The sequence below is a fragment of the Spermophilus citellus genome (genome assembly GCF_964194105.1).
Source record: "Spermophilus citellus genome assembly, chromosome: 12".
NCBI lineage: Eukaryota > Metazoa > Chordata > Mammalia > Rodentia > Sciuridae > Spermophilus > Spermophilus citellus.
In genome coordinates, this window is record NC_138198.1 from 77,672,207 (window position 1) to 77,695,905 (window position 23,699).

The 23,699-nt window shown below is 39.9% G+C and overlaps 1 protein-coding gene across 1 annotated transcript; it reads right to left on the bottom strand.

Annotated features, from left to right (window-relative positions):
* Nucleotides 1-599: 599 nt before the first annotated feature.
* On the bottom strand, nucleotides 600-21,917 carry LOC308632085 (myosin regulatory light chain 12B). Its single transcript, XM_081263754.1, has 4 exons — nucleotides 21,325-21,917; nucleotides 8,517-8,715; nucleotides 4,851-5,012; nucleotides 600-3,631 (listed from the first exon to the last, which is right to left on the bottom strand). Exons 2-4 carry the CDS (start codon nucleotides 8,698-8,700, stop codon nucleotides 3,459-3,461), a joined length of 519 nt encoding a protein of 172 aa, XP_081119880.1. The 5' UTR covers nucleotides 8,701-8,715; nucleotides 21,325-21,917; the 3' UTR covers nucleotides 600-3,458.
* Between the last annotated feature and the right edge of the window lie 1,782 nt (nucleotides 21,918-23,699).

Below are 23,699 nucleotides of genomic sequence, written 5' to 3' on the forward strand. Positions count from 1 at the left end.
ACTGAGGTGAGGCAAAGAACTTCACCCCCCCACTGGTGCATAGGCCTATCCACAGGTATGGCTATATACTGGACCGATAGTCAGTGACGGGTATGATTCAGTTGCAGTGGTATCAACCTAAGACAGGAGGCTGGCGCCTAGAGGTCAGTTTTCCGATGACGGGTAAGAACCATATGTTGAATTGGACATACCTAACAGGCACGGTCCCTAGCCACATTGCCTGTTGCTTAATTAAACAGAAGGGGGCAGATGCTAGGAGCCACAAGCAAATAATATGATGCATGGCACTTCCGGTTGTAAGGTGACGCCAGCTAGCCATTGAGATGATATGATTATGTTAAGATTTACATTCATATGGAAATTGGACTCCTGCTGTTCACCTTGGCCTGCTACGGGACTCATGTTATGGGATTCCTGGAGAGTTCCCATTGGTTGGGGAAGGATAGTAGGAGGGAATTCTGGGGGAGGTCGGGGCCCCCGGTTCCGGTAGACCCGACTGCATGGGTGGACCGGCTGGCTCGGATTGGCGGCATTTTCAAAAATAAAGTTTTGTTCCTGCTTGAGTGGCTCGTGATTCTGTGCCCAGCCAGACTGAGGCAATCTTGAACCCCTTCCTTACCTCAGTTAAGCAGAGCAATAGAATAAATGCAGTTACCAATGTTCCCAAAATGATAACAACTCAAAGGTGGAGGAGAGAAAAATGAGTAGGACAGGAGAGGCTTTTTAGTCATCTACCCCATTACATCATCTCTTCAGGATGCCCCCTAACTGGTCTTCTTGCTTCTTCCTGGGCCCTTCCATTCTATACACAGCAGCAACATTGAGTTTTAAAAACATAATGCTTTTTCCCTACCTGGAGTCTGCAGCCAATACCACCTTGGAATACATAACATCCTACTGCTCTGCCCAGGCTACTGTACCCATGCCTTGGGAAGTGCTAAGCTGTCCCCTGTGAGTAAATCCCCTTGTCACAAGGGGACCCCTTCTGGTCATTCAGATCTCAACTTCCAGAGGCCTTTCCTGACCACCTTCTGCCAGATATGTTGTTATTCTCTGCACCGTATTCATCTAATATTTGATTGTCCATCTCTTGCTATAGAATTCCAGCCCCACGAGGGCAGCAACTTCATGGACCTGCTTCCAGGCTCTCAACTTACAACAGTGCCTGGCAGGTACAGGTGATTAGTAAATGGTGGTTTAAATGGTCAAGATTATCCCACTGTGTTTCCACATTTCCTCAAACACACAGCGATTCCTCATGGCCACTTTAAGCTAACTAGAAAAGGAAACCAGGTGTAGATTCTTGAACTTAAAGTGGGACTCTCTTGTGGGCCATGAGGATTAGGTAATAAATGTGGAAATACATCTGAAATGGCAAGCACTCTGCCAAACCACCATAGTTGAACTGCTCCCTCATTTTTTAAAAATATATATTTTTTAGTTGTAGATAGACACAATATCTTTATTCTCTTATTTTTGTGTTGTGCTGAGGATTGAACCCAGTACCTCACACATTCAAGACAAACATTCTACCACGGAGCTACAGTCCCAGCCCCCCCCCCCCCCATTTTAAAGATGGTAAAAAGTAAACACAAATTAATGATAGCAAGTGAATACAGATTTGCCTACTGCACCAAGCTATAAAGCACAAATATTAAATAATATATAAATGTGCTAGGCATGGTGGTGCACACCTGAAATCCCAGCTACTCAGGAAGCTGAGGCAGGAGTATTGGAAGTTCAAATCCAGCTTGGGCAACTTAGTGAGACCCTGACTCAAAAAATAAAAAGGACTGGAGATGTAGCTCAGTGGTAGAATACCCCTGGGTTCAATCCTCGCTACAAAAAAAAAAAAAAAAAAAAAAGTAAATAATTGACTTTGAGAAAATCCCAATACACTTTTAGGACACTTGCTGAACAACGTTGCCAAGCTTTTATTTTTATGGATTTTTCCTTTTTAAACTTTTCTCACATTCTTTGACCTTGAGGATTTTAAATCCATCCACAGTAGTCTGTTTTTCTATCCTTCACTTCATGAATTGTATTCAAACCAAACATATAGCAGCAAGACTTACAATTGTTTGTTTTTTTTCAATTTTTTTTCTTACTGGGTATTGAACCCAGGGTTTTGCGGATTTCAAGCATGGGTTCTACTTCTAAACTACACTCAGACCCCTTATAATCTTGTCTTCTATTTTTTACCTGAGACATAATTTTCTGGAATCAGTTACCCCAAGATTATTTTTATTATTTATTTGTGATACTGGGGATTAGACACAAGAGCACTAACTAATAAGCTACATCTCTAGTCTTTTTTTTTTTTGAAGAGAGGGTCTCACTAGGTTACACAGGCTGGCCTTGAGCTTGTGATCCTCCTGCCTTAGCTTTGAGAGTAGCTGGGATTACAGGCATATACCAACAAGCTTGGTCCAAAGTTATTTTTTAAATTTCAACAATGTCTACAACAATTATAATGTAATGGCATTTGGGGCTTTTCATATAGTCAGCACCATGGTTCTAGCCCCATGAATTCTGGAATTAGGTGGACTAGGAGGAACTGCGATGTTGACTTATGAGTAGTCGTTCTGATCAATTATTCAATTTCTTTGAGCTTAGTCTCCCCACTTGAAACAGGAATAGAGACTAGGGGTGCAGCTCAGGGGTAGAATGAATGAGGCCTTGGTTCAGTCCCCAGTACCCTTCCATCCCAAATACAGGACTAATGACAATCTATCTTATAAGATTATTGGAAGGATTTAGTAAAAATCATGTATATACAATGCTCATACAGAATAAATCTTCAATAACAACTACTCATTTCTTCAGAATGAGTAGTTTATAATCTCAAATATTTAATGCTATTCCAGAAATATTCTATATTTATCATGTGATAGCTTAAAGATATGATTTATTAAAACCATAACTAAAACAAAGGCATAACTAGTTTTTTACTGCATAATAATGTTAAATAGTTAAAAGTTCTGAAGAACACTGTCCCACATAGATGAAAAAATCAATTTTTTCATGAGATTTAAATTATGTAAAGTTGGAAACCTGAGTAAAGGACTACCCCCCAACTACCAATCATTTTTTTTAACTTGCCATTATATTCCATTTGAGTCAGCATAATCTTTATTTCAAAATAGCATTTTTATTATATAAAAATGTAAAAATCCAGCAAAACCAGAAATACGGATATATTTTCCTGGGCTTTCACATTTGTTGATTTTTATTCGCAATTTCTTTTCAACACAATTTACAACCTCATCCCCATTTCCAATCTGATTATACAAGTGCTAAGTGGCAAAAAGGTCTGGAATAAATACATCAAAGAAAAAAAAAAAAAGCAAAGCTGTGAAACTAAGTTGCATGCAACAGGTTTTATGAGGGTAGGGAAAGTATCTGAGAAATAAAATAGAGAAAGATAATGTAATTGGAAGATTTTAGCTATAGTTCTTTCAATCATCTTTGTCTTTTGCTCCGTGTTTAAGGATGCGCGTGAACTCGATGTAATTGAAATTCCCCTTTTTGTCAATAGGGGCTTCTCTGTACAGCTCATCCACTTCCTCATCTGTAAACCGATCACCCATGGTGGTCAGCAGCTCTCTCAGGTAATCCTCCTGAATGGTGCCTATAAGGCAATAGAAAGAAGGAACTCATGAACATTTCACCACACTTGAATGGTTCATTTCTTTTTGTTTTGTTTTTGGTATCATGGATTGAACCCAGGGGTGCTTAACAACTGGGTCACATCCTCAGCTCTTTTTATTTTGAGACAAGGTCTCACTAAGTTGCAAGTTGCTGAGGCTGGCTTTGAAGTCACTCCTGAGACACTGGGATAACAGCTGTGCACTATCCTTCCTGGCTTAAATGGTTCATTTCTAAATCAAGTCAATCTTATAAAATATTTCAGAATATCCATCATTTACATGAACAAAATAAATTAGCAAACTAAAGTTTATATACATAACCATGTCACTGCTTTCCAATTACTTTTGGAGTTCTTTATTAATATTAGATTAACTTGGGCTGGGGATATAGCTCAGTTGGTAGAATGCTTGCCTTGTATGCACAAGGCCCTGGGTTCAATCCCCAGCACCACCAAAAAAAAAAAAAAAAAAAAAAATTAGATTAACTCATTTAAAAAACTTAGAAATAGATTATTATGTTTATAAAGTTAATGTTAAGCAAGTATTATCTGGAGGTTAAAAATAAATCAACTTTCTATTTTAGAGATAGAGTAAAAAAAACAAAAAACCAACCAAGCAACAAACAAACATCAACAACAACAAAACAGGTGGCTGCGCAAAACAATAGGCACGCTGCCAAGAGCAAATGTGAGGAAGGACTTGACACCTGGAGGTGGGGAAAAGCAAGACAGAGCAGTGAGGGAGGGCTGCAGTGATGGTTAATGAGAGGAAGAAAAGTGAATAGTTAGGTTTTTATGCATTAAAAACTACATTTCTCCACAGGTGCATTAAAATGAAGACACAGACAAAACAAAGCAAAATCCCAAGAAAAAGCCAGAAAAACAAAACTAAGACTTTTATTGTTCTGTTAGTTAACTATGCTTTTTAGTGAGATTGAATATATCTTGGAGAGTAGTTTTCACTGTCTAAAAAATACTAGCTAATAGACCACAACTCTCCCTTTGGTTTTTAGGAAGCTCAGAGTCGAATTCAAAGATTAATAATACACAACTTTTTTCTTAGCCATCTCTATTGTTTGATCCTACTTGTAAACAACAGTTTCTACTTATTCATTTTTTAAAAATGTTATTTTACTAATTTTTTTTTTCATTTTCAGATACCATAAATGAGACTAGGTGTAAAGAAACAAAAAGCACTCACCTGTTGCTTCTTCATCAAAGCAAGCAAAAGCATTTCTAATGACATCTTCGGGATCTGTGCCATTTAACTTCTCACCAAACATGGTGAGGAACATGGTGAAATTGATGGGTCCTGGAGCCTCATTCATCATGGCATCCAGGTAGGCATCAGTGGGATTCTTCCCTGCAAGAATTCACAGTTGAACATGTGAGGACAAAGAGCTAATTTCAATAAATATTTTGCTATTGTTATGCTTCCCAACATTACATCATTATCACTTGAAAGTAGTTTTTCAATTAATGTTCATTAAGAACATTATGAGGTGCTGAATATATAGCTTAGTGGAAGAATGGCCTGCAGAAGGCTTTCTGTTGGGTCTGCACAGAAAAGAGCCAAAAATGGAAACAGAACATTTTAAAAAGATAATTTTTGACAACTTAAAAAATCTTTGATACATCATTATGAAAATGCATTCTGGAGACTCAGGGTGTAAGAGTGCTTGCCTAGCAAGTATTGGGTTTAATCTTCAGCACTGTAAAAATCAAAACAACCACCACCACCACCAAAAAATCCTGTTCTGGGCTTAGGTTGAAAGTTGTTCATTCATTAATACTTTATGCCTCCTCTTTTCCCTACTTTTAATTAAAAGCTGAACAATAACAAAAACCTGAAACAATAAACCAGGAAATGCCACATTATTACATCTTAAATATTGATAATATTAAAGGTCCATCAGGAATCATTTCCATACCAGTTATCAAAAATATGTAAATATTAATGTTTTTAGTTATAAATGTAAATATTAAAGTTTTAGTTATTAGTTGGCCTTTTAAGTTAAAAGTATTAGGTTGGCTTGGAATTGGGAGCTTATTTTGAACAATGTTCAATAAACAGATATCCTTGAGTGTTCTTTACACATGTTGCTGAACTACAGTTGTGTTAGTATTGTTCATAAATCTTCACCTCAGTTCCAACTGAGAATACTCCCTGTTTTAGAATAATGGTGAGAGATCTCTGGATCCTCCCCTAGGAGTTGGGAAAAATACCCTGGAATGTGCAGTCAAGATGAGAATATCTGTGAGACCCTGCAGTGCAGGCAAAACAGCTCTAAATGAAGGGTCTAGATGGGCTGGGGCTCAGTGGTAGAGCACTTGCCTAGCATTTGTGAGGCCCTGGATTCGATTCTTACACCACATATAAATAAATAAAATAAAGGTATCCATTGAAAACTAAAAAAAAATATTTAAAAAAGAAAAGAAAAAAGAAAAAAATTAGAATACTAGGTTTGAATTCCAGTTCTACTGACACTGAGGGAGGTGGTAGAGCTGGGATTCAAATCCAGTATTCCGGATCCTGCATTCAGTGTCATGGGCATCTTTGTTTCCCATCTGTAAAATAAGAACTCATTGAAATTGGTATCTCAAAGGTCCCTTTCAACATTAAGTTTTTATGATTCTACATAAAAGGAACATCTGTTAGAGATTCGTATCTAAGGAAGCATCTCAAAATTACAATGAACTAAATACTAATGATACCTAAATCTAGAATTATAGTCCACATGTAAATTTCAAATCCTGGGAATTTGGGGTGAGATTTAAATACCATGCTGACATCTATGTCACTGTACTAAAATCTTACCTCATCACACCTACTCAGCATACCTCTGAAAAAGATTCACTGAATAAGTGAAAGTAGCTGAAAACATCTACTTTTCTATTTGTAGATTAAACTCTATCTCTTATAGCACTGTGTGTGTGTGTGTGCGTGCGTGTTGGGGTGGGGACAACACATAGGTGTCAAGTAAACTCTAGGGTAAAAAAGACAAAGGAATTTAAAATGGATTATTTAAGCTAAGCACCTATGAACTCATTCAAGACATCCCATATAACTGTTGATCTGAAAGGCAAATACATATATTTAAAGGTTTTCCCCAATCAGAAGGATGCAAAGTCTCCTCTTACTCTTTTCTACTACCACCTGTCCATTCAACCAACATTTATGGAGCATTTACTGTGAGCGAGGAATGGACATGTGTATTCAATCCTTAGAATCAATAAAGCTAAGTCCTTCAATTTTCCTCAGGGGCGTTCTTCAGTAATGACTTGCCAAAAAAGTAAACTCACTTAGCTACTCTGAATGTGAAAAACCCTGGGATATAAGCTACCTGGCAAGTCAACAAATCAATATCTTGAATCTACTCTCAGTTGGGATAAAGGAAAATGCTGAAAAATGTTCACAACTGGGGAACATAGAAGAAAGATGTATGGTGTTCACTGTGCTGTTAACTTTTTGTGAGCTTGACAATTTTCAAAGTAGTATGTTAGGAAAAAAAAAAAAGGTAGAGGAACAAACACTAGCCAAGCATTTTTGTGGACACCAAAAGAAAAAAACCGACCTTTTTCTATGCCCTTTGGCCCTTCAGTTGCCCTTTCTGGTTAGCCAAGCAAGCAGAAGTACACAGCCTCTATGCAGGACCCCTAACCTACTCTTCTAGCCATGCCCTGGCCCCATGCTTTGGCCTATCAAGAACTCATCTGTTTGCTGCTTGCTGTTTTACTTCAAACTGTAAAATCACTGCTGATTCTAGGCAGAATATGTCGGATTTCCACTTCCTTCCATCTATTAAAAATCAATCCAAACAGCAACAAAAATCATACAAAAAATAAAAAATATCTACAAATTCAAAATAACAAATGGCAGTTTATATACACATTAAATCTTCTATCTTCATATTTTAATTATTAAAAAACAATAAATTATAAAAACCATTCATTATAAAAAAACATAAATAAGCAGGGTGTGGTGTGTCATCCCAGCAACTCAGGAGACCTAAGTAGGAGGATTGCAAGTTCAAGGCCAGCCCCAGCAATTTAGTGTGGTCCTAAGCAACTTAGTGAGACCTTGTCTCAAAATAAAAAATAGAAAAAGGGCTGGGGATATGGCTTAAGCACCCCTGAGTTCAATACCTGGTATAAAAAAAAAAAAAAGAAAGAAAAAAAATATCTCATACATATATGGTGTAAAAGTTGGGCTGGGCACGGGGCACATGCCTGTAATCCCAGAGGCTAGGGAGGCTGAGGCAGGAGGATTGCAAGTTCAAAGCCAGCCTCAGCAAAAGCAAAGTGCTAAACAACTCAGTGAAACCCTGTCTCTAAATAAAACACAAAATAGGGCTGGAGATGTGGCTTAGTGGTGTGTGTGTGTGTGTGTGTGTGTGTGTGTGTGTGTGTACACACACACACACACACACACACACACACACACACACCTAGAAAGAGAGAGAGAGAGAGCGCAAAAGTCCCCTTCCCTGTATTTCCTTTCCCTGTTATACTACCCATCTTCCCCAAGACAACCATTATCACTCACAATCATCAATTCTTATTTACCTGTCCTCAACTTTAATTAACCTTATTATACTCTATGATTAGCCATATTTATTATTTGTAATTCTGGCTCTCAGCCTAATAGACATAAAGTATTTAACTAATGGGAACATAAGCCTACCTGCCAGATCCCCACACCTGTCAAGCTATCCCCTCATGCCTAACCCACCCCAATATGGCACCTCCCATACCCAGAAACCTCTCCAGAGGTCTTTAGAAACAGAGTAATATGTATATCATGTTTAAAAAAATTCATAAGAATGGAATTATTTTTTAACACTATCATATAAAGAATATAAATTACCCAGTGAGGCAAGCATATCATGCAGATCTTCCTTGTCAATGAAACCATCTCTGTTCTGGTCAATCATGTTGAAGGCCTCTTTGAATTCCTGAATCTGTGATTGGTCAAACATGGCGAACACATTGGATGTTGCGCGCTGAGGGCGCTTCTTGGTGGTCTTGGTCTTTGCTTTTTTGCTCGACATGGTGGCTGTTTAATTCTAGGTTTAAAAACAAAAAAGAATGCATAAGATGTACAGCCAGAAGATAACACATTACATCTAAAGTCAGCAAGTAAAAACACCTTAATATAGAATTATTATCTCAACTGGGCAGGAATTAAGTAATATCTAAACATCATTTTCAATGTAACAGTTAAGTGGCTAAAAAAAAATCAGAGTTTTGAAAAATTAAGAAACAGAATAGAAATGATTGATGTACTTTCCACCAAATTTCATGAGCAATTTTTATTAAGTTGGAATTTAAAATTTAATTTAGCTATATGTAATAATAGGTAGCATTTACTGAGTACTTACTATAAGCTAACCACTATTTTGAAGGCCTGGAGCTGCCCCACAGATAAAGGCTCTAAAAATGACCTCTTCCTCTCACAAGTTTATGTCATTTAATCCTCACAACAAAGGAATGCAGTATTATTATTTCCATTTTACTACCAAGATAACATAACTTCTCTGAGCTTCAGTTTTTTTGGTGGTTGTTATTTTTCCCCCAGTACTAGAGATTGAACACAGGGGTGCTTTACTAATAAGCTATACCCCCAGCCCTTTTTAATTTTTTACTTTGAGAGAGGGTCTTGCCATGTTGCTGAGGCTGGCCTCAAACTTGTGATTTTTCTTGCATTAGCCTCCCAGATTGCTGGGATTACAGGCATGCACCACTGAGTCAACAGATAACTACTGTAATGCAAGGGAAGAACTAAATGAGATAAAGTATGTAAAGAGACTCACATAGTTAGTATATAGTATATGTTCAAAAAGCGCTCATCTTTAAAAAAAATATGATATAAAAAACCCTATTCTATATTGCACCCCTTCTAGCTAGACATGCATTTCCCCTTTCCCTTGACAAAACTCTCAGAACAGCAAATTAATACTCAACTGTCTCCATCTCCTCATCTTCCCAAACATTCCTAGATCCTCTGTAAATGGCTTTGGTGCTAGCCTCCAACACTCTACTGAAAGCCATCACTAATTTAACTGTCAAAGAGATGACATTTTTTATTTATAGTTTAAAAGAATATAAATAAATAGAGTCATGAACATCTGACAACTTTTCAGTCAATGACGACTGCATATGATGGAACATACTACTTAGCCTGAGTGCACAGGCTGTATCATCTAGTTTTGTACATTCTATGATGTTTGCAGTGACAAAACTGCCCAACTACATATCTCTCAAAACATATCACCAACAAGGTGACTTACAATGTAAGGTGATTCTAAAACAAACCAAAACAAAAATATTATCAGTTTTGGAGGAGGAAATCTGAATTCAAATAACAGCTCCACCCTTACTAGTGTCATTAACTTCTAAAAACCCACAAATATCTGAGTAATTTTTGATCCAATGTCTTATCCAATCTTCATAACTATCCTATGAGTTGGGTACTGGTAAATTTAAAAAAAAAAAAATCATTAGGACAGGGTGGTGCACACCTGTAATCCCAGTGGCTCAGGAGGCTGAGACAGGAGGATCATGAGTTCAAAGCCAGCTTCAGCAACTTAGGCCCTAAAAAATTTAGTGAGATCATCTCTAAATAAAATACAGAAAAGGGCTGAGGATGTAGCTCAGTGTTTAAGCACCCTCGGGTTTGGTTCCCCCCCCCCCAAAAAAAAAAATCAAATGGCTCCTGGTACTAAAGAATTTAATGTTGCCCAAAGAGAGGTCTGACCTTTGCCCTTAGCTCCTGGGAGCTAATTTCTATCTAGGTTCCTGGAATGTCCTCTCTGACATCTGCAGTCTGAAGTCACACCAGGTGGGCTAACAGTGTGGGTTATGATGGGAGATTTAGATCACACAGTATCAGCCTGACCTCTAGAGAGGAGCTGGAGACTGCGGTTAGCCATGTAGGCAGTTAACTGTGTCCACGATGGAACCCAAATAAAGTACTGGATACTGAGGATCAGGAAAGTTTCCCTGGTTGTCAATACTACCACATATTGTTGCTAGGGGGTAGTTAGCACTCTCCATGACTTGACTGACTAGAAGACACTGAATCTCTACATTTGAAACCTTCTAGAATCTGTCCCACACAACTCTTCCCTTGACTGATTTTAATCTATACTTTTTCACTTAGTAAACCATATTTGTGAGTATAACACCTTTCAGGAAGTCCTGTGATACCTAGCAAATTATTAAAACTGAGGGAAGTCTTGGGGATATGGAAACTTGCAGTTGGTGTCAGATGTGCAGGCAGTCTTGGGGACCATTCTCTATTTCTTCAACCCCATAACATGAAAGCAGAAAACAAGCCAGGTCAGTGCCTGAGCAAGGAGATTTTGGACCTAAGTCTTTAGCACTTCTGGTTTGACTTTCTATACATATATATTTTCTTTCTCCATTGTAATAGATATGAATACAGGCAGAGTGTTTTTGAAACTTGACCTAGTGGTAGTTTTGAAGTATGTAAGCCTTAGAGGTCTTACTCTCAACTTTGCAACTATTTGCCCTCCCCACATACTGTCCTGAATAAATGTTAATTTTCTTTTCTTTCCTATAACTTAGCTTGTTACTTAAATTTAGTTAAATTTTAAGGTTAAATCAAAGATAGAATGTGATTCACTAGTAAGACACTTAACTATGGACTGTTGTTTATTGTTGTTGTTGTTATTGTTGTTGTTTTGAGGGGGGAGGGTCTTGGGGATTCAATCAAGACCTCACACAGACTAATGTGCCCCACCTCTGAGCTACACCCATAACCTCACTTGACTACAATTCAATCTTCTGCATATTCCCAAACTGTTAGATTAAGGGTTTTTTTTCATGCTAAAAATTCTGATTCTATTTCTCCAAGATATATTGTCATAAGTCTAAAGGCAAGTAGTTCTATCAGTAAATCATATTCGTACTAGTCATTTAAAAAAAACTTCCCAAAGAGTAAATTATTTTTAAAAAATGATCTGTCAATTGTATCATACTAACTCAATAACTAAAAATACACTTGTTTGAGCTTTCCAAGAAACCAATGCCAAGATGGGATTAAACACATAAGGATTTTATTAGGGGATATGTCTATAAGAAAGAATGGGGAAGCAGCTCCGTAGATCAGAAAGGCACTCAGATGGTGAGGTAAGTCTGATCCTCAAATGAAGGACAACAGAAAGAAGGTTGTTGGAAGAGAACTAAGAACAATTTGCCAATTGGCCCTAATCAAAATAAAGTATAGAGCAAACAGAACTCAATATAATGGTAGTATAATTTCTTTTTAACATTCTTTCTTGTACCAGGGATGAAACCCAGGAGCACTTAACCACTGACCCATATCCCCAGCCCTTTTTATATTTTTATTTAGGGACAGAGTCTTGCTAAGTCGCTGGGGCTGGCTTTGAACTTGTGATCCTCCTGCCTCAGCCTCCCAGGATGCTGGGATTACAGGCATGTATAATTTCTTTTTAAAAGAGTTTTTAGGGTAGCTCAGTGGAGCACCTGCCTATCATGTGTAAGGCCCTGAGTTCAATACCTAGAATCACATCAAAACAAGTTTTCCCTCATTAAATTGTATATGCATAGTACCCACAAACACTAAACACACACACACACACACACACACACTCTCTCTCTCTCTCTCTCTCTCTCTCTCTCTCACACACACACACACACACACACACACAATAAAATACCAGCTAAAAAGTGAGGCAAGTTATATTAAAACCATAAAACTGAAGGGAACTCTCATCCACAAGAAACTGCCACCCTTTCTTTCCTCCTTGCCTTCTGAGAGAAGTCTCTTGGCTTTTACCACTTTTTCACTTCCCACTCACTTTCCAATCCACCACAATCTGGCTGTCTCTTTTCCTCTGCAACTGCTTTCAAATTGCCAAATCTAGTCCAAATCTTCTTGGACCCCTTTGCTGTATTTGACACTATTTTATCCCTCTTTTCTTTGAGACTCAGAAGCTTTTGGCCTGGTGCTCAGTAATACTAAAATAGAACTGTCCCAGAAGGAAAAAGAGCATAAGAGGCCCAACCTTGAAGACCTTGCACTCTAATGTGGGAGACAGATGAGCACTATGCTGGGGAGACTGTTTTATGTAAAGTTCTGTACTCTATACCCTCTGTCTCAGTTCTTCTATTTTCTTCTTAGACTTATATCTCCACTCACTTAAATATTCATGTTGCTCAGCATTCTGGCAGTACAGGGCTTAAAGTTGTTCTCATTCGGCTTTCCTTAGATGACCTCATCAACACTCATTGTTCTGACAACACCTGACTCCCAAGCCTAGGCCTCCAGGCCTGACCTTAACCTTGAGCTTTAGACTCAAACACCCAACTGCCTATGAAAGGCCCTCATTTGGATATCCCACAGACACCTCTTAAAGAACATGCTGAAAACTGAATTCATTCTCTTCCCCCTCCTAAACTCTTCCAGCTTTGTTTTCTCAATCTACCCACTCACCTTCATCCACCCACTCACCAAGCCAGAAACCCAGGAGTTATCCTCCACAGATCCCTCTCCCTGATGAATCAAGTCCTGCCTCTTAAATATTTCTCAGATTTGCTCATCTTCCTCATTTCTCTGCCATCACCCTAAACCTGATCCTCACCACCTCTTGTGTAGAATATTTCTATGGCCTCTGAACCAGCCTCCTTACTTCCTGTTTCCCTAACTCCTTCATATTCTAGCCAGAGGCATCCAAACACGAATATGGCCTCACCATTCTACTTTTTGAAATCTTCTTTGCCCCTCCACCTCACAGAAGATATAGAGTAAGTTCTAAAGCATGGCACATGGGTCCCCCATTGCCACACCAGGAGTAGGGACTGAACCTAGGGGTGCTCTACTATTGAGCACAGCCCTGAGTCTCCTGCCCTTTTTGAGGAAGGGTCTCCTTAAGTTGCCTAAGGTCTCACTAAATTGCTGAAGCTGGGCTTGAACTTGTAATCCTCCGGCCTCAGCCTGGAGTTGTTGGGATCACCTGGCCACACTTGAGTCTTCCTTTATCTACTCCATCTAGCACTGTCCTTTCCACGGTCATCTCTATTTATTCTTAACTATGTGCTTTTCCTTTAGCAACATGAAACAGTTGGCATGTCTCCAAGGCACCATGCAGTTTCTGACCTTGAGTACCTTTGTTCTTTCTATTTTTCCAAATCAAAACGTCCTGTCCCACTTCCTTATCTTAGGAGCAAAGCAGAAATTAAAGGTCTACTTAACTTTTAGCTACTACCATTTATTGAGGGACTCATATGCAAGGCACACATTATGTGTATTAAGTGAAAGAAGCCTGCCTTACAAATGAAGAAACTAAAAATCAAAGATATTAACTTTCCCAGGGTCACCTAGTGATAAAGCCAGGATTCAAATTCCATTGTTACAGGTTATTTCTACCTATATGTTTTTTACTTCCTACTGTTTTTCCAGTTATTTTAACATAAAAAATTTAAAGACCTTCACCGCTACCAATATAATCCAACACTGATTTCTGAGCAGCTACTCTCCTCTAAATTCAAATCCTAGACAAACGGAGTTTTCAAATTAATTCAAACTTCACTGGAGAAATACCGTGCAGGACTGCACTGTGGGTGACTAAAATGTGAATGGCATCCCTGGAAATATGCAATATAACAGCCATGGTTGGGTTTAATCAAGTAGCAGCATTTTCCATCAGTCATGATTGACTTTGAAAACCTTTACCTAGGATGGCCAAATTACTAATACTTAACCTGTATTTAAAAAACCCAACCCTGAGCTAGGGTCGTAGCTAAGTGGTAGAGCGCTTGCCTAGCACATGTGAGGCTCTGGGTTTGATCCTCAGCACCACATAAAAATAAATAAATAAAAATAAAGATATTGTGTCCACCTACAACTAAGAAGAAAAAAAAAAAAAAAACCAACCCAACCCTACCCTAAACCACAGCTATAGAGGAAAATATATAGATTATAACATTAATATAAAGAGTTACTTTCAACAGCAGTAAAAACACTTTTGCTTCCTCTTCAAATTTTTAATTTTATTTCTATAATTTGTAACATAGAGTGAATGAAAGGATACATATAATGTTCACAGAATTTTTATCAAGGGCAGGGAAGTAGAAATATAGTATTAGAGGTGACTGTGGTATCAATATATGAGGTTGGTAACTGAAAGGTCTGCAAAGCCAACTGCAGTACTGATATGCAAATCAAACCATGAATACCATAATAATTAATAAGCAATCTGCAAATTTCATCCAGCCTATATGGCTTTCTTGGAAGCCTGGGAAAGATACTCATAGAGCATATTCTTTCAGCCACTGATGACTTCCTTAACATTCATTTGAAACTTCTTCAAGTATCTTAAGTCAGCAAGTTGTCACAATATAGCAAGTAAATATATCTCTCCCAGCAGCTGGCTGCACATTAGAATCTTGGGGGTGGGGGACACAAATAAATCTGGGGCTTAGTCTAGCCTAAATGAAACTGAATGTCAGGAGTGGACCCCAGGAATCTAGTCACCAGGTGACTCCAATGCACAGTGAAGGCTAAGAGCCACTTAAACTTAAGCCAAATTGACTGTTTATATTTCTAGTTCCCCTTTGTTTGCTTGTGTGTGGGGGGGGGTGCTGAGAACTGAACCACTCATGATAGACCCTGAGCCAGAACCACTCAGCTAAGCTGCTCTGGAATTCAAAACCTCCAAATTGCTTTTTTTTTTTTTTTTTTTAGTTGTAGTTAGACACAATACCTTTATTTTATATATTTTTATGTGGTGCTGAGGATTGAACCCAGGGCTTTGCACCTGCTAGATGAGCACTCTACCACTCAGCCACAATGTCGCTCACTTTTTAAGATGCTACATTTGGGAGTAATCTTTCATATACCAACAGAAGCCATATGCTAAGCTAAGTTCTTTTGCATATGCTAAGCAAGTTCTTTTCCACTGAGCAACATCTCCAACCCTTTTTTTAGTTTATTCTGAGAGAGGGTCTCACTAAGTTGCCCAGGCTGGTCTCAAACTTGTGACCCTCCTGCCTCAGCCTCCAAAGTAGCTTGGATTACAGGTATTTGCCACTGTGCCCTCATTCCTGTATTTTTAATGTTGGTTGTTATGCTTTAATGAAGATTCTGGAGACCTGGACTCTTAATTCTAGTGCTGTCATCTGTAGTTGTTATGAACTTTGGCCTTTTAGCTATCCCAGGTCTTATTTTCCTTACTCATCAATATAATAAAAGGTAGATTATAAACCATAAACTGGCAGCCACTAAACTATATGAAGTGTGCAGAAAGGTTTGTTTAGGGATGGGCATGGTTGCCCCACCAGTAATCTCTCTGGTTCAGGAGGTTGAAGCCGGAGGATTGAGAGTTTAAAGCCAGCTTCAGCAATAGCAAGACCCTAAGCAACTCAGTGAGACCCTGTCTCTAAATAAAATACAAAATAAGGTTGGGGATGTGGCTTAGTGGTCGAGTGCCCCTGAGTTCAATCCCCGGTACCAAAAGAAAGGTTTGTTTAGCACCCCCAGGGACAGCCTCTAACATGTCTCTTTAGAAAACTGAATTAGTTTGCTAGTACTTTTTTTAATGGAACATTTTACATAGAAACCTGAATTTCTGACATCTTGAACAACTGCATGATAAGGAATCATTTTGACCAGCACCTCCAAATTCCTGTTGATAATGAGTATTCAACAAACAATCCCCCTACTCCTTCCATGTCCTTGTCCTAGCTGCTATTAGTTGTGGTTACCTCCTTGGCCCATGAGAGCATCTGATCCCATTCCTTTGGCCAAGGTAGTAGGACAGGCTTCAAGATCGCACTCAACAACAATTATCATGCCCTTATGCAGTTTCCTCCAATAGTGAAAAGGGTTGCTGTGTGACTTTGTCACCAGACATTGCAGCTTCTGCCCTGCTCTTTCTTGGCTCACTCAATCTGCAGGAGCTAGCACTAGGTCATGAGGGCCTAGTGGCTCTAGTGGCCTTTCCTGTGAAAAGGCCCATGTGGCAGGGAACTATAGGCTCCTACCAATAGCCAGCACTATCCTGACTGCGACTTCATGAGAGACCCTGAGCCAGAACCACCCAGCTAAGCTGCTCTGGAATTCAAAAACTCCATATCGCTTTTTTTTTTTTTTTAAATATTTTTTAGTTGTAATTGGACACAATACCTTTATTTTATGTATTTCTATGTGGTGCTGAGGATTGAACCCAGGGCTTTGTCTGTGCTAGACAAGCACTCTACTGCTGAGCCATAACCTCAGCCCCTCCATTTTACTTTTTAAGGTGCTACATTTGGGAATAATCTTTCATATACCAACAGAAGCCAACAAAGCCACTGTTTCCTTGACCTCTTTAATGTTAAAATAGGGCAGTGCCTTTATTTCAGAATTAGAGCCACAGAATTTTAGAAAGCTCAAAGGACCACAGTCAAGTTTGCACTGGGTAGGAAAATTTCTATTTCTGGTTAGAAAATTTTAACTCCTATTCAACTTCTGTTAAGTTCTTTTTTATTCTTTTAATTTTTTTGGCAGTGCTAGGGGTTGAACCCAGGGTCTCATGCATACCAGGCAGGTGCTCTACCACTGGATCTATATCCCCAGCCCTGTAGGGGCTTTTAATCTCAAGTCATCTCTTCCTCAGCATTTCCATCACTATTATCCTCTTCTGGTTGCTATCCTGCTGATTTGCTGGTGTTTTTTTGCTTCCTAATTGGAGTTTCCTTCAAAGCTCTGTCCTTGAAATGTGCTTTTCTTAAGTACTGCCTGAAAAACTGATAGTGCACAGGTACCACTCAAAAAAATGAGGTAATTAGGGAGAGAAGAGGAGAGGAGCTGGTTTTGAGAGCAAAGAGGTGATAAAGAATTCAAGTGCTAGACAACCTACAGTAGTTGAGATGCCCAGAGGTCAAGATGTTCATCAGGTCTTCTTTAGCAAGGTTGATTTGTAAGCTAAGGCGAGGCCCTGAGTGGAGGAATTCACAGAAAAACACAGGGCAGTTCTTGAACTAAAACTTAAGGTCACTTTTAATTCAATCTCATCTTTACCAAGATCTATCAGAATCTTGGGAATTTCTCATGGATTCCCATGGTCATTACTATAGTCAGACTAATTAATGTTTGTTCTAATTAAGGGGATAAAATGACTAGAAACATGAGCAACAGTCTGAAAACAGCTATCATAAAGAGAATTTAGTATATAATCAAGTTTAAATATTTCACAAAATTAACCTAATACTTAATAACATAACATTGCTTTTATGCTGCATATTTAGAAGAAAAAAAAAAGTCAGTCCATAAATTATAACCAAACTCAATTTTCACAACTTTTCTGTTCTTAACACCAGGTAGGCTTTCCCCTTAATATATTCTAACATTTACTGTATACATTATAACACTGTCATTCCTTTTTCTAAGTTTTATGATTGTCCTAGTTGGCAGTAAACTTTCTGTCCTCCCAAATTATGTTTTATTGCAGTGAAATTTATATAAAATGAAACTTACAAATCTTAATACACTTTTAATCTATTTTTGTAAACGTGTATACCCACATAACCCAGTTAAGTTACAAATGTTAACACCATTCCAGAAAGTTCCCTTTAAATCAATCACCCTCTCTCACAGGGATCCCTTGTTCAAATTTGTATATCCACAGATGAGTTTGGTCTGTCTTTGAACTTCTCATAATAGAATTACAGTGCATATTCTTATATGCCTGACTTCCTTTCACTCAACATATTTTTGAGAGATTGATCTATTTTATTGTCAACAATGAGTTTATCAATGGTTCTCCTTCCTTCCTTCCCTCCCTCCCTCCCTCCTTTCCTCCCTCGGGATCAAACCTAAGGCACCATTCTTATTGCTCAGAATGTTACATTGCCATGCAATTCACCAATACATTTTAAGGACCTTTGGCTTTGCATTTTGGATTATAAGGTCTGGCAGAGCACCTTGCACATAGTAAGTGCTCAATAAATACTAGCTAAGCAAATACATGTTTCCTTACTACCACAACTATATGCATGTTTATTATAAGGTAGATCCTGGATCTTAATTCCAAAGTAAGGTCAGCAGAAACTCTACTGGTCTTCTTTTTGAAAAGATCCTTAACAAAACTTAAATGCTACCCCTTGCTCCATACCTGGCAGGAACATTATTAATAGAACAATAATTGAATATTAAAGGTGTGCCAGGCACTGGTTTAAGCATTTCTCGTGTACTAATACATTTAATCCTCACAACAACTTATGGTAGAGGTACTATTATTATCACCATTTTTCATATGAGAAAATTGGATTTAAAAAGGAATAAACAACTTGCCACAGAGCCCGAAAATGGTAGCATTTAAGAGTCAGGATCTACATTCAGGACATCTAGCTTCAAGCTTGTACCACTAGCCTCTAATATCCTGCATATAGGCGGCTGAAATTCTCCATCATGAGAGTAAGAGGTAATGCCTCCACATAGCTAATACGTGTGTTGGTGCTCAGAAAATGATACCTCAAATTATGGTGTTTGACATGCTAAGTACTTTGAAGTGAAGAAGCAGCTTCAAAGTCTCTTGTGACCTCCATTCTCCATACTGGTTCTATTTCTCTCTAGAAGCAAAGGGAGTGGCTGTCTCTTAGGTTCCCTCATCCCACTATGGAAAGTTCTTAAACAAGGAATGCAGTTGTCTCAGTTGCCCTCCCTACAATCTCATCTTACAAAGAAAATTCTGTGGAAAGAAGACTAGAGTTGATACCACACCCAGAGCCCAGAAGAACTTTGTCCTGGGATACTACTGTCTGTTCTTCATGATAATTCATTTCCTCTAAAAATCATTTCCTTTTCCTCTAAAATTGCCTATGTCCCCCCCTCCCTTCCCTATGAATAGGATATTTAAGCTTCTAAAACCTCATTAAGTTATTGACTACTCATTTCCCTATTCTCTCCCACAAAATAAATTTTATATGCCTTTCCTTCTGTTCACCTAGTGTTTGTTTCAGCAGAAGGGAAGTTCCCTTTGCCTCTACAAGTAAATTTAGGAAGATCCTAATCAATGATGTTGGCAAATAGTGTATAACAAACGTGGGAAGTAAGAATTCTACTACGGAACCACCATGTGCAAATAGAGTATAATGCAACTCATCCCTAGATTATCTGGTGTCTTTCATTCTTGGAGAATGGAAAACTAGTTCCATTTAAGGTTTCTAAATCTTCTTTAGGAGTCTTTCCTAACCTTGGCCACCCTCACTTGGGAATGTTTTTCAGAAGTAGAGCAGTTCATGTTGTTCAAACTCAGTTTCATTAAAGCATAAATGAGTACTGAGTCATCCAACATATAAGTTGTTTCATTTAACAGAGCTTGAACAAATAAAAAGCTGTACACTTACTTCTTAGGAAGTCTAGGAGGGTCCACCTGAGGTTTACGGAGAAATGGGGTGGCACCGTATGAATTCCTTAAGTTACCGTAGTCAAATTACTTAACTCTGGTGTCAGTTTCCTCAATTATAGAATGGAAGGGTTTTACTGAAATAATCTATAAAGGTCCTATTAAATTCTAAAATGCTATGTGGTTCTTCTCTTACTAAAGGCCAAATCTATCTTCAACAAAAGGTGTCAAACCAATCCCCTAAAGGTGCCCCTTTCTTCATGTTACTCCCATATTGAAGAATCCAAATGATTCCCTAAGGCATCTTACATAATCTTTTATTTCTTGTCAAGTTTTCAAGACATCCATAAAAGGGCTTCACTTACCTAACTACCCTCATTTTAGTGTGGTGCTGGGGATCTAAACCCACAGCCCCTCACACACAATGCTCTAGCACGGAGCTACACTCCCAGCCTCAACCACCTACTCTTATTTCCAGCTGTTATTCACTAGAGTGGTGCTCTACTCAGGCTGGTCTCCCCACTGTTTCCTTTTCACACGACAGAACTCCCATCCGTAAAGCTTTTGTTCTTATTATCTCCTACGACAGATCTAGCCAGAAATTTTAAGTTCCCCCTAGAGCTTAATCAAGGACTTCATTGAGGTCACGATTCTTTCCAAGGAAGATTTTCCAGATTTCTTTTAATTGTCCTTTTCTTCAATCAACACCGATGAACTAAATCTTTGCAAGAGGCAAAAACAGCGAGAGTTCAAACTCCCATGGAAATTATTCCACATGTGCCTACGCTGATTGTGGTCGGGTACCGGTGCGCTAACAGTTTCCCTGAACACTTCATCTGAGGCAAGAGCCAGGCACTGATGGGCTCCTGTATCCCCCATTGCACATAGGACCGCGTGGGCCACAGAGCCGAGCCCCACGCGCTGTTGGCCCTAATACACTGCTTGGGCCCGCAGCGGGGCCGGGAGGGCAGGTGCAGGCACCAGGTGTGAAGTCATCCAGGTGACGCAGGGCCGGCCCACTCAGCGCCTGGGACCCGGCCACCTCTTCCAGAAGGCTGTCTCTCCAGCCCAGCTTCATCCTCCTCGGAGTTTTCCGGGTCCTCGACTTACAAGCCCCGGCTGCTACCAGGGCCTCTCTGCTGACCCCGCTCCCCTCCCCTCCAGCCCCGAGCCACTTCCCCGGCAACCTGACAGGTCCGACTGCCACCCGGCCGCGCAGCAACCCGGTCAGGCAGAGGGGCGCAGCCGGAGGGGACACATGCAGCCCAAGGGGTGTCACGCGCGAGGCCGAGCGCCACTCACCCGGCGCCAGGTACCAGATCCGGGATGCCCTGCGCGAGACGACGAGCGACGGCGACTAGCGCGGGGCTGCGGTCGGACAGTGGCGGCGCCGGCACTTCCTGCCTAGGGAGGCGGGGCGGAAGGCGCACCGGAAGGCGCGGCGGCTCCAACCGGGAGAGAGGGGTGCGGTCAGCGTCGCGCGCAGGACAGTGCGGGCCGGGGGTCCGGCCCGGGGCTGCCGGAGCTGAACGCACACAGCCCGGGTCCTAGTGGCCTCTTCGTTCCCTGTCCAGGTCTGTCGCGGCATGCCCCCGTGCGGCTCGGCGGCCACCCCGTGGCCCGCCCGCCTCCCCCGCCTTCCCGCGGCCGGTCCCCACCGCCCTTCCGCATTCCTGGCCGCGGGGCGGGGGCGAGGGGCAGGGCCCCTGGCACAGCGCTGGAATTTGACCTGCCTGGGCCTTGATCCGCCCAGTTTGGGGTCCCCGCAGGAAGCGGCCCACCCAGGGTTGACAGATTTAGCAAATTAAAGTACAGTTACCATAGTTCAATTTGAGTTTCTGATCATTTTTAGGGTCTGTTCTATGCACTAAGAGAAGGTTCAAGAGGCACACTCCTGCTAGCTCTAGAATCCCTTAACTACATCCCAGCCCAAGGAAAGTCGTTTATGCCCTTCCTTTCCTACCTTCAAAATAAAATTATTCTTAGTTAAATTCTATTTATTAATTTTTGCAGTGTTGGGGATCGCGCATGCTAGGACCTACCGTCAAATAATAAGGTGTATGGTCTTATCAGGCCACGCAACTGTTTCATTCCTCCTTTTAAACATAACAAAGTTTTGTTTAAATTAAAATTATTACACACACGTATAAACATATATACAATGCTCTTGGTCAACAAATGGAAAACAGGAAGCTACATAATTCAGGTTTTGTTCTAGATACTCTTTGTGGCTATAATCGTCAAGATAATAATTAAAGGAATAGCACTATTTCAAAACAATGGAGAATGGTCAGCCTAAGAGCCAATTTTTACTCAACTCTTCTTATTGTCTACACAGGTGCCAGATGCTGGGGAGATGAATAATTTGAATTATTTTTCCCTTAAGGAGTTTATATTCTAGAAGTCTATATCTTAAATCCTAGAAGGTAGGAACCATGTGTTCAGCACTCTACACAAGTAGTTCTTAAAAACAGTAGCATGGAAAATAACCTGGAGGCTGTTAAAAGTTTCTTGAGCCTCAAAATCCAGTATTATGATTCAGTGCCAGAAGTTGAGAATAATTTACACTTCTGATCAGCACCCAGGTGATGCTGATGCTGTAAGTCACACCTGGTTTCTAAACATTTAAATCTTCCTTAGCTGAAGTCTGCCCCTTGTTTGATAGTTTAAGTAACTGTCTTTACACCCATCAGATTTTGACTTCTTAGGTCTTTATCACAGAGCTCTTCCAAGTATGATCTATTACCTAGGGGTAGAGTACTTGTCCAACATGAACAAGGCCCTAGGTTGGGTCCCCAGCACCACCCGCCCCCCCCCCAAAAAAAAAAAAAACCCACAAAGGGCTGTGAGCCAAATATCTTATTACTACTTCATAAGCCTTTACCCTGGTAAATGTAAGCTCATAGCTGAAATCACCCTGACTATACTTTGGGTGCTACTGATCAAGCCTAGGGCTTCAAACTCTACCACTGAAGTATACTTCCTGCCTATACATTAACTTTGAGCTCTGTATTTAAGTTTCTAAATTGTCCTAATCATCACTAACCACATGTTGCTATTTAAACTTAATGTAAAATTCAGTCCCTGTTGTATTAGATACATTTTAAGTGTGAAGATTATGTCCAAATGGCAACACAATCATAAGCAGGTGGATGGTGATCCTGCCACCTCTGGTTTGGTTTCATCAAAAGGGGTTTTTTTTTTTGGGGGGGGTACTAGGGATGGAATCCAGGGGTGCTTTACCACTGAGCTATATCCCTAGCCACTACCCCTGCCTTTTAATGTTTTAAGACAGGACCTTGCTAAATTGCTGAGTCTGGCCTCAACTTGCAGTCCTCCTGCCTCACCTGCTGAGTCACTGGGATTACAGGCATGCCCCTGGATCATGAGAACTCTTGAAACAGTTTGTTTCAAGATAATTTTCACCATGAAAACATTTTAGGAACTGTCAAAATCACTGTTAGTGAAAAGATGCTTTCAGCTTTTTATTGGTAATCACCCTGAATTAATCAAAGCCCAGTTACTAAGCAGAGAATGCTATTACTAAGCTGGCAGACTTATTTCATGCAGGCCAGATCATCCACTATTTCTAATATAGAGTGAGTCTTTGAACAGTTATCCAAAATGAAAATGGAGATACTGCAAGAGATAATTTTAGTAGTCCCCCGCCCCCAGAG